At 47.3% G+C, this 12,287-nt stretch overlaps 1 protein-coding gene across 1 annotated transcript in view; it reads left to right on the forward strand.

Moving 5' to 3' along the window:
- The first annotated feature begins 504 nt into the window (after positions 1-504).
- The window catches only part of inpp4b (inositol polyphosphate-4-phosphatase type II B), a 221,129-nt gene continuing 209,346 nt past the window's right edge, over positions 505-12,287 (forward strand). The window contains exons 1-3 of the mRNA XM_056279773.1: positions 505-513; positions 7,750-7,790; positions 8,074-8,311. Of these exons, the coding sequence (XP_056135748.1) occupies positions 505-513; positions 7,750-7,790; positions 8,074-8,311 (288 nt within the window). The remainder of the gene's footprint in view (positions 514-7,749; positions 7,791-8,073; positions 8,312-12,287) is intronic.

Below are 12,287 nucleotides of genomic sequence, written 5' to 3' on the forward strand. Positions count from 1 at the left end.
ACAAAGCTCTTTTTTTTAGGTGTACATACTAACTTATATGGGCGTTGAGCCATTCGCTTCTTCAACACTGTACCAAGGCCTTGTAGGGAAAAGCCCACCCCACGAACGGAAAAAAAAGGAAAAGGCACAATAACAAAATCAAAGGGGTCTCACTGAGGCAGTCAGTATGCGACCTTTAAAAGGCCAAGCAAGACCAACAAAACAATTACCCTGGAGAAGATAGGGGTCTAAAAGGCAATTCTTAAAGGCTAGAAAAATATACTGTGAGAGGCAAGGTACAAGTACCACAAGGTAAACAGTAATTAACCCATCCGGTGCTGGTAGCCAGATAGCCGAGGCCCGAACAAAAGGAAACACTTTCAGACACCTAGGAGTGTAAAAGCAGACCACTCACAGAAGGACCGGTTTGAAAGTTAATTGGGCTGGTGCCACATTTCCCATCTACATACATCCTGTGCTAACGATGCAGTTTTCTACGCCAGAGGTTGCGCTTTCCTGTGGACGATGGGGAAGGTGTGGCTGTGAGAAAGGTTGCTATGGTAACTGGCAAAGACAAGGTAGATCTTTCATATTTGGTTACTTGTATGGATGGATGGATGGATGGATTGAACTTATATAGCGCTTTTCTAGCTGCAGCAGCAACTCAAAGCACTGATGCATATTTCTGAGTCTGGAATGTTCCAATGCTGACAACATCTCTCTAAAATGCGTTCTCTCAGACAAAATATATTTCGTATTTCTACAAAGGGGGCATGTATAAGTGTACGAGCACGGTGTATGTGTCTACCCACCTTGCAGAAGCGGGTTCAAGAGCAGTTTTATTGTTATACTGTATGAATCCATTGGCACCACACTGCGTGTCCCTGGAAGCACAGTGCCACGTTGTCTTTCTCATCTTATTACTATCCATACCAGAGAGTCAGATAAACCACCACTAAAGTCTGTCAAAGAATGAAAAGTGTCCGCGGTACAAAGTGTTCAATGCTTTGTCACTTCATGCCTCGTATTAGTATTATTGCTGCTCTTCACTTTGTCTCAATACCTATTACCAAAAAAAAAAACAAAAGCCTTTTGTTTTACTCTTTTCCATTGCTTTTATAATAAAGTCAAACCAAGAGATGGAATTGCTCATAAAAATAAATAAATAAATAAATAAAGCAACTTTTTTTTCTCTCTCTCTCTCTCTCTAATTGCTGCTTTTTATGGATCAGCACCCATTGAGTAAGGTCATTCAGACTCTCTGCAGCGTGATGTACAAAACGGACTAGTCACTGCAGGAAGATCCTTTGTTGTTTACATGCCAGGATTCTGCTGGATGAATACAATGCTCTTATTAGGTTAGATTAACACAAGTTAGTGATTTCCTTCCCTCCGATGTGTACAAATATTCAATAATACATTTTTTTCAAAACCAAGTAGATGTTGGATGACAATATGTGAAGCCTTGAAAAAGAATCCATCACTGATATTTTCTTTGTCAGGGCCAGTGCCATTGGCAAAGTTATTCCAGTGGACTCTGGCACCCGTAAAATTTATTGTAGTTCCCATAAATAATTTTGAAGCCAATATTTTTTGCCCCCCCCACCCCCCTTTTCTCCCCCCAATTGAATTTGGCCAATTACCCCACTCTTCCAAGCTGTCCCGGCCTCTGCTCCACCCCCTCTGCTGATCCAGGGAGGGCTGCAGACTACCACATGCCTCCTCTGATACATGTAGAGTCGCCAGCCGCTTCGTTTCACCTGACAGGGAGGAGTTTCGCCAGGGGGACATAGCACGTGGGAGGATTACGCACCTCCCTGCAGTTCCCCCTCCCCGCAGAACAGGCGCCCGACTGACCAGAGGAGACGCTAGTGTAGTGACCAGTACACATACCCACATCCGGCTTCCCACCCGCAGACATGGCCAATTGTCTGTAGGAGTGCCCGACCAAGCCGGAGGTAACACGGGGATTCGAACCGGGATGGACTGGCGGCCTGTCCAGGGTGTCTCCCCGCCTGCCGCCCCAATGACTGCTGGGATAGGCTCCAGCATCCCCGCGACCCTGAGAGCAGGATAAGCGGTTCAGATAATGGATGGGTGGATGGATGAATACAGTTGATTTATTGAAAATCTAAGCATGATTTCATAAGTTTTACATGGTGACGTCACCAGAGAGCAATAGGCCCTAAATGTAAATTCACGTAACAGAGGACCGTGTTTGGTGTATTTGATAAATCCAAACAGTCTTTGGTAAAAATGAACAAATCAAACCCTTTAGAATATCCTTACTCATTAAAGTTGACTGTAAACGCTCCTCGCAGACAGTGTTATATGTAATTTGTGTTTCTAAAGGGTTGTTGAGGAATTTAATACACAGTGAATGAGGCTCATTGGGGTAAATGGCTAAACTATCAGTTTTGAATTATGATCATCCAGAGATGCTCATCAGTCAGGGTGCTAGGTCCTTAAGTTCTTAATGTTGAAATTAAATTGTATAAATATTCATAAATGTGTGTATGTATAGACACAAATTATACATATTATTGCATATTCTTACTAGTAAAAGAAGGAGTTTCTCTACGTCCAGGCTTTTAATTCAATTCAATTCAATTCAATGTATTGTCATTAAAAACAGTGTGCAGGCACATGTTAAAAATGAAATGAGGGCTGTGGCTTCACCAAACAGTGCAAGACAGACACAGACAAACACAATATAAGATATACACACATGAAGACCAAAAGCTAAAAATAAGTTAAAAAAGAGCTGGAGTACAAAATATTTAAAAATATCTACAGACATTCAGTGGGTGGCCAGGTTCAGGTGGGCAACAGCTTGTGGAAAGAAGCTGTTTTTTAGCCTGGTAGTGTGGGCTCTGAGGCTCCTGTAGTGCCTCCCAAAGCGCAAGGGGGAGAACACTCCATGGTTGGGATCTCTGCTGATGCTCAGACCCCTTCGAAGGCAGCGTTTGTGATAAATGTCTTTTATGGCTGGGAGCTGGGTACCAGTGATATGCTGGGCCGCCTTGACGACCCGCTGCAGAGCTTTCTGGTCCACTGAGGTGCAGTTGCCGTACCACACTGAGATGCAGATGGTCAGGATGCTCTCTATGGTGCAGTGGTAGAAGTTGGTGAGAATTCTGGGGGATAGACGGGCGCTCCTCAGCCTCCTCAGGAAATGCAGGCGTTGTTGGGCCTTTTCCACAAGGGCCTGGGTGTAAGCAATTCAAAGCTGTATTAAGCAATATTTTGACATCAGCAGTGAATCAAATAATGTGACTGGGTTGCTAGTACTGCTGATGCCGTTGAGAATCGAACATGTCAGTCAGTAGTTTTCCTTAACATTCAATGTATTGCTTGGTTTTGCCAGTCCAGCAATAGGGTTGTAGTTCTTGTGTATGGACTTGGTCACAAATCCTGATTTTTGAGGTTTCATCTCGGACAGCGTAATGAGTTGGACCTGACTCGGTCTCGGACAGTGTGGTCTCATGATAATTAATCAAGCACAAGACTTTAAATTTAAGTTGTTTTTTTTATTAACTTCTCCAGAGAAGATCGATAAAGAGTAATCTAATATAATTTGTTTTTTATCATTATTAACTTAGGTCTCTGAAACTGGACAAACGGTAACTGAAACATTCCTTCTTTGGCGGAAGGAGAAAAAAAAGGCCTAATTCTTTTTTACTTCGTGGTGAAATCGAAAGGAGCCAGTTGAGGTGGTTCGGGCATCCGATTAGGATGCCTCCTAGGCGCCTTCCTTTGGAGGTTTACCGGGCACGGCCAACTGGGAGGAGACCCCGGGGTAGACCCAGAACGCGCTGGAGGGACTTCATGTCCAATCTGGCCTGGGAACGCCTTAGGATCCCCCAGGAGGAGCTGGAGGGCGTTGCTGGGGGAGAGGGACGTCTGGAGTGCCCTACTTAGCTTGCTGCCACCGCGACCCGACAGCGGAGAAGCGGCTGAAGATGAGATGAGATGAGATGAGATGAGATGAGATGAGATGGTGGTGAAATGTCGACTTCTACTACAGCCAGGGGGCTCTATTCTCGTGCTGGCGCGGATGCAAACGCAGGCTGATTAACAAATTCCTCGAGTGTGAGATGATTTTTTCCCACCTCCGCCTGCGCTAATGATGACGCATTGAAAGGTCAACCTAACTTAACAAAGGGAAATGCCTGTCTGGTCCGGACAGCTGTATCCACTGGTCCAAACTGTCTATGCTGGAGCCTGGCATCTGGTTGGGACCCCGTGGATTCCCATGTGCCGGAAGTCAACGCCACTGTCGATACAGTGATCGGAACAGGAGTTAATTGTTTTACGGTAGAGGCTAGTTCCCATCGATGCAGAGAACGGAAATGGAGTAGAGAACGGTCAACTGAGCATGCGCAAAATGCCTCTACCATGCCCCGCATAGCATCCAGGCGCTAGGATTCTAGGAAGACCCACCCCTACTCTGCGTCTGATTAGCTAACTTTAACCCTAACCCCGCTGTAAATGTAGCCATAATGGTGCATACAGTTCATTGATACATTTCATTGATGCTTGGTTGATATTATATTGTAACGTGCATGGATAACAAGACACGCTGACCGCGAGCTCGCGGGCCTGACCCTTTAGTCGAGCGGTTAGCGATGCCTCCTGTGGTGCGGGCGATACGGGTTCGCGTCCCGGCCGCGGCAGTTCCTGTGGTTGCGTTGTCCCCCGAATTCGCTACAATATTAATGGTTGATTCCATGGTTGGTTTGTACGTCGTTTGTTCGTTGGTTGTTGGGTGACACATGGTTTGATTTGTTTGTGATTGTTCCCATGTGTGTATTTGGGTCTGGTCTCGCGTTGTTTGGGAGACGTGCTTTCGCCTACTTTTCCGGTCGCGCGCTTCCGCCTGCTTCCTCACGGGATGATGCGTGGACTTTCGGGTGGCCCGCGGTCTTTTCTCGCTGTTCGCGGCCATCATGGGTTAATGTTTGTCACGGAAGCTATAAGGACATCAAAGACAACCAGCAAGTTTCACGGACAATTCCCTCATTCTGGCATGCAGCCAACGAGGTACGTTATGTAATGTGTAGCCCACGTTATGTGCGGTCTGATTTTATGTTAATTGCGCTAATTGTATTGTTTCATGTATACAGTTTTCACGGTGTTGATGGAGATTTGGGGACTTCATTAAACCTGTTCAAGAAAGCTACTTGTGTTCGCCGTGCCTTGGGGGGATTTACACCCGCCCTAACCTTAACCTACCCAAACAACGGAGGCAACGGGTACTTGCGCATGCTCAGTTGACCGTTCTCTGCATCGACGGGAACTAGCCTCTACCATTGTTTTACTGTGTTATGGGATCAGGACGGGGAAAATCCACTCTCGTGTCAGACTCTTGACTAAACTGTTCGTCCGCGTTTGGCCTGTGCTCAGTGTGGGAACACTGGGCCGCTCTGATGGCCGAGCGGGATAAACCGCCGTTCTTGCAGTCCGCTCGTCATGTGGCTGGGAGGTTCGTATCCCAGACTCGCCGTAACCGGTCACGGCCAGAGCGTCCACGGGGTAAGGCATTCATTAGGCCACCCTTACCCGAAGGATCGTGGGTGTAGATCGGTGTGGTATTCGGGGACTCGTCGTTCTCCAGCGACCCCTCTGGCCCACCCGGGCGGCTGCAGCCAAGCAACCGAAAGCATTCTCCCTACGCCTCCTTCACGGCCTGAAGGTGATGCAATCCATGCGAGGCTTCAGCGTGGAAAATAGCGAGAGCGGCCGACACGAGTTTGAAGGCAGCTGGTGTTACGACTATCTCCTTCCTGTGGAAACATGAGTCAGGGGAGTTATTCGACAAGAGTTCCGGCCATATGCCATTGGGTTAATCGGGTGGGATAAGAGGAAAAACTAGAAATATATTTTAAAAAAAAAAGAAAAGAGAACACTGCAGTCAGTTTCTAAGTCATGTAGGCCAGGAAGACTAATATTGATCTCATTGCGTCTTGCTTCAAAACTATATTTTGTTTTGTCCCAGCCTATGGGAATGGGGTTTATAATTGGAAGATGGCAGCAGTACAGAGAACGATTTTACCACTGCAGGAGTTCATTTAGTGATAATGCAGAGAGGTTCTGATAGACTTACCTCTTCATCCATCTCAAAAATGACAATACACTGCACCTTGGCGCATTTAAAGGGCATGAGAGGAGCTGGTTTATGTCACCAAGTCACAGAGTGCCAAAACTTCATGTTCTTATGATGTATTCATCCTAATCCAACCCCCAACCCCTTTATCAACTGTGCCACACTGCGCCAGGGCTGTGCTACCATCGCTGGTCACCAAATTACCAAAAAATATATTCATATATTCCATGTGTGCTTGCAGTTGTGCTTGTGCCAGCACCCAGTTTCACAAAAATAGAGCCCGTGGTGTTTAATTATATTAGCACTGTTTTTTGTTTTGTTTTGTTTTGTTTTTTGTGTGTGTGTGTGTGTGGGGGGGGGTCTCTGCTCTACCCCGGGGAGGGCTGCAGACTACCACATGCCTCCTCCAATACACGTGGAGTCGCCAGCCGCTTCTTTTTCACCTGACAGTGAGGAGTTTCACCAGGGGGACGTAGCGCGTGGGAGGATCACGCTATACCATCCCCCCGACCGACCGACCAGAGGAGGCACTAGTGCAGCGACCAGGACGAATACCCACATCCGGCTTCCCACCCACAGACACGGCCAATTGTGTCCTTAGGGACGCCCGACCAAGCCGGAGGTAACACAGGGATTCGAACTGGCGATCCCCGTGTTGGTAGGCAATGGAATAGACCGCTATGCCACCCAGACGCCCCCTGTATTAGCACTGCTCTGGTGTTAGTCTTCACATAAGTTTAGTTTCCATCCGTGTTGAGTTGGACCGGCCAATTTAAAGTGTTAGTCATGACTCGGACCGGACAAGGTTTGGTCCGCGACTTAACCAGGAATCAGCCCGCTAATGACCTAATCTGGATTTGATCTTGCATCGGGTGGTCTTGACAGCAAGTTTAGTAACTCCCTCTCTGGTTGAGTCCCTCCTTCTTTCACCGGTGTCCATTTGTGGGTCTGCACTACCGTCTGCCCCGTAGTGGTCAGCAATCACTTAATGCAGCCTTAAAGTAATATTCTCTGCAGCAACGAAGCAAAATTGTGTATTGATTTTTGGCCTATTGCCACTCAAATGCCATGGAAACAAGCATTTTCTTGCTGCCCCCCCCCTTTTTAACTTCTCATGGGAGAGCATGTCCTCAGGCCCCCCCCCAGCTGAGACGTAGCCCCCCTCAATATATATCTCTAGTGATACCCCTGGTCAGGACTTCATTAAAAATGTTTTTCTATAGAAACAAAGGCAACCTAACAGCATTTTATTATTTTACCTATAGATTCGGACAGCAGTGCTCAAACTATTTATCTGCAAAATGGTGCCGTTATTAAAAGAGGGTAATGCCTGATGACATAAAAGTGTTTTTCTATTTGACTTTAGCATACATGTATTCAAGTTCTTGTTGGTGTTTGTCGAGGGCAGGTGCACTGATTTAACTGAATCGGTGAGTTTAAATGAGTTGGGGCTCGAGCAGATCTGTAGACAGGAAGGGATGGTTTCCTATTAGGGATTTCTGGGAAGCGGATTCTTCCTGTCTCTGGAAAGTAACGGGGCCGCATGACAAGCTGTAAGGAATATAAGCGTATAAAAACTGCCACCTCTCGCCGTTAGGATAATTAATTACCCGCTAAAGTGACATGTAACAAACCCAATCTTTCTTTCCCATTGATATCTCCAGGAAGAGAATATAGAGGGCGAGGGCAGCAGGAAACGGCAGAAGTAAAGAAAAAACTCAGCTGTGGTCCTCGGAGAGAACGCCGCTTTCCAGAGCCACACATGTGACTTCCTGTTTGACAGGGCATACTTCCTGGGGATTGGACAACCTCTCAACCCTCTCCCTATCGCCACTTTCCCCTTCTAGCTGCCTCTGGGTGGAGAGGGAGAGGATTAGGATGGGGGCGGGGCTCGCTTTACCACCCCCTTCTCTTCACTTGTCGCTCGCTTCACTTTTGGCCTGGTTTTGTCTGTCCGTTGTGTCTTTTCTGTGGCTTTTGCGTGTTAGAAATAATAGAAACCGTCTATTATTTTCCCCCTTTCTTGCCGTACGCCTCGTTTTCCTCCCGACTGTCTGTCTCTCCCTGCTCTTTTTAAACTTCTTTCATCCTCTCCTGCTCTCTGTAGCGTGCAATGATCTGCTGGCCTCGGGCAGAGACAGGAAGCCCAACGCTCTCATCCGAGTGGCTGTCATAGACCCCCATGAGCAGTGTCTTGCATCTCATGCCTGCACAGAGATTGTTGAGGTAAGGGGATGCAGACACACACACACACACACACACACGCACACATGCACACATGCAACCACATACACAGATTCATACATGGACACTCGCACTCACTCCCTCCTGTCGCTCCGTGTTTGACCACCAGTGCTCATTGCTCTGGCGTGTCTCTGGATCACTGGGCCTTCAACACAGTTCCCTTCATTTTTTTTTAATTTTTTTTTTGCCGCTCTTTCTGCCCTCCGCTCCCTCAACCTTTCCTCTCCGTCTGAGTCAGTGAGCTAGGACAGCTAATGAAGGCTAAAGTGGATGGTGAGTCGGAGAATCCATTTACGAAGGAGTTAATTCGTCGTTCTGAGCATACACTGTATAGGTGTGCAGGTACACGTTCCCTATTTGTTCTTGTTCCTGAACCTGAGGCGAGTCTTTGTGCCCTTTGACCTCTTAAAACCGTCTCGTTTATTACCCGCAGAGAGGGAAAGTGCTGTTGTGAAGGCAATAACCACAAGCGCATTTTGGGCTGCAACAGCTGCCCCTTGCCTCACTGTGCGGTAGACCCAACTCATGTGCATGAGAAATGTATGTGCACGCACACACACACAAGAGTAATCCCCTCTCTATTTCCTTCCCTCTCGCCCTTTTTTCATGAGTACAGAATGTCAAAAAGGAAAAACTAAGGGCATGTCTCTTTGCAGCTAATTCAATAAAGCTAAATTTCTGCTTATTCAATAATGTTGAAGTTTCCTTTCAGTCTAGTCAAGGGAATGCCAATGCGTGCATGTGTGTGTGTGCGTGCATGTGTGTGTGTGTGTGTGTGTGTGTGTGTGTGTGTGTGTGTGTGTGTGTTTCTGTGGGGAAACACAGGATGTGGTAGGATACTGTATGCTGGCTCAGCCATGCAGACGCTCTCGCTGCAGCTGAAGAAGTTAGGATTTTATGGCTGTAATGTGCAGGATTTGGATTAGGATCTGAGGATATGGACTGCTTTTGGATTAATAAAAACAAGGTATGCATAAACTCTTTCTAGCTCGACAAATTCAATAAGAAGGACTTTGACAATTTTGTATTTAAGATTGTTTGCCGTGCCTTTTGTTTCGAGCCAGCAGTTCATCGGTTGACCTTGAATAATGTGATACGGTTTGTGATCAGATTAACTCGTCTGAGCACTCCGCGGAAGACAGACAACGTCAGAAATTAACACAATTCCACCGTTTTGATTGATATTATTAAAGTGGTATTTTTCATCATTATGTTTTAACAGACATCGATTTGAACATACAGTACAGTAGAGCCGTCTGAAAGGACACTTTCCAGCTCATTAGAGAATGATAATTATTTATTGTTTACAGACTTCAGTTTATAGATTATGAATGGCGTGCTGGAAAGCGTAAAACCCCACTAATTACTTTGATTTTTCTAGTTCATGGCATGCAATGCAACGTTTAGTGAAGTGTCAGTTTTATCCAACAAGGGTCGCTTGTATGGACGCTGGTGATCACTTAGGGTCTCTCACTCCTACATCGTTTCGTTTAGTCTTGTCTGGCCGTGGTCCCAGTGGCGGCATGCACGGCGGCAGCTGTTCATTTGCTTCTCAGAGGAGACAGGCCATGTGTGCATCCATGCACAAGTGTGTGCCTGGACGAGTTAGTGCGTGTGAAACCGTGTGCGTTTCGGTGCCCCCATCGTGTTTGCGGTGTGTGCCCGGGGAGAGCCTCACAGCCACTTGTGTTTTTCCTGTTTGTCACATTCCCAAGAGGCCCCGCTCTCAACAGCTGGTCAGGGGTCTGCTTAACACCGATTGGAGTCTCAATGGCGGACTGGCTGGCTGGGAGCCGTAACCGTGACTCTATACGTGGGACTACTCGCTTATCTAGGCTCCAGATATATTACAAGGGTTAGAGGATCGGAGTCGAACCGGAGTCAAATTCCCTGTATGTGCAAACCTATACAGCCAATAAACATGATTCTGATTGTGATTTTTGGACAGGGCAATGGTGGCTGTCTCTTGTCTTATCCATAAAGTAAGAGACAGGGGTCAAACATGACACTCATGATGACAAGCCTTTTGGGTCTGGGGTGGGTTGCTCCTTAACGTGCATCAATGCATTTGTCCTATTTGTCACCATATTAAACCGAATTCCCTGGACTGTTTGGGTCAACAGTATATACCAAAATGAAGGGGAAAAGTAACGGTGTCTAGCTGCGGTCTGTGCAGACGACCTACTGCGCACTACTTCAGACTACCAACTGCTGTTGCAGCAAGACATGGAGCTGTAGCCGTGGTTCATGACAATAGTCATAATTCTAGATATCAGAATCAATCAGAATCAGAATACTTCAGGGGCGTCCGAGTAACATGGCGGTCGATTCCGTTGCCTACCAACATGGGGATCGCCGGTTCGAATCCCCGCGTTACCTCCGGCTTGGTCTGGCATCCCTACAAACACAACTGGCCGTGTCTGCGGGTGGGAAGCCAGATGTGGGTATGTGTCCTGGTCGCTGCACTAGTGCCTCCTCTGGTCGGTCGGGGGTGCCTGTTCGGGCGGGCGGGGGGGAATAGCGTGATCCTCCCACGCGCTACGTCCCCCTGGTGAAACTCCTCACTGTCAGGTGAAAAGAAGTGGCTGGCGACTCCACGTGTATCGGAGGAGGCATGTGGTAGTCTGCAGCCCCCCCCCCCCGGATCAGCAGAGGGGGTGGAGCAGAGACTGGGACAGCTTGGAAAATAGGGTAATTGGCCAAGTACAGTTGGGGAGAAAAAGGGGGGGGGGAATAAAAAACAAAAAGAATCAGAATACTTTGTTCACCCCCGAGGGGAAACGGGGTATATTGACAGATAGAGATGGATAACGTTGTATCCAGATGAACTGATGCAACCTTCTTTGATTTCTCACCTGGATTATTGAGCATGCCTCAACGCAATTCTAGATATTGCGTCGTAATCTCGTTTCGGTAAAAACCACAAGGCCGAAAGTAAAGCGAGAAATCCTAAATCCTGTTAAAATACAATTGCCGAAATGTTGCCCGAATTGAGTTTAACAAAAGAAAGAAGAAAAAAAAAGGCATGACTCTGTGGTATCTCTTCCAGAGTGCTCGGTGTGAAGAGATCTTCTGTTTCCTTTTTTTTCCCTCTTTTTTTTCCAGGAACGTAAGTGGTTTGTTTTCCGCTTGTGTCATGTTAACAAAATCGGCAAAGGAGGAGAGAGGAAAACGGGGGGGGGGGGGGGTGTATGTTTTTTAGTCCAACACTAATATGTCTCTATGGAAAAATCCCGTTTTCAAAACGTTGCCAGTTGGTGGAGGAGCGGCGGTGGCGCTCCGAGGGGATTTGATGTCACAGAGCGCCGGGGGATAAAACACCCTTTGATGTCATGTTAGTCAAGCAAAGCAGCCCGAGCCTGGAACAGCGCCAAAATATAGCTCTGCCGCATGTGTGTGTGTGTGTGTGTGTTTCTATGTGTGTTTGTATGTGTGTTTGTGTATGAAAATCATAGTTGAGTGAGTGAGAGAGGGAAAAAATAAGTTCAAGCGCCCTCCGACACAGACTGCTTACTGACCCCACCCCAAACAAATGTGCCCCCCCCACACACACACACACACTATCACACACATAAACACACAAACAAACCTCACCCCACCCTTTAATAGCCCTGGATGCCCACCCCTTGAGGTTTCGGCAACAAGCAGGTAGTGAGAGAGGGGGGAGAGGGCAGCTGTCGTCAAAAGGCAAAGGCTTGTGGACTGGCTGACTGGCCGGCCGACTGGCTGCTGGCAGCACTGAATGGCTTACTTCTTCATGTAAAGGGAGACAAGCTTACCGCTTTAGCCCATCTCAACCTGTCAGCGGCGCTAAGACGATTTTGCTGTAACGGAGGCTGCCAAGCATGCTGGTAAGTGTGAATGAGGCCTATTCAGTGAGGCAGTAGGGGAGATGTGATGTGTCGAGCATGTGTGTGTGTGAGAGGGAGTTTGTCCGAGTGTGTGTTTGTGTGCACAT

This window comes from Lampris incognitus, chromosome 5, assembly GCF_029633865.1.
Source record: "Lampris incognitus isolate fLamInc1 chromosome 5, fLamInc1.hap2, whole genome shotgun sequence".
NCBI classification, from domain to species: Eukaryota; Metazoa; Chordata; class Actinopteri; order Lampriformes; family Lampridae; genus Lampris; species Lampris incognitus.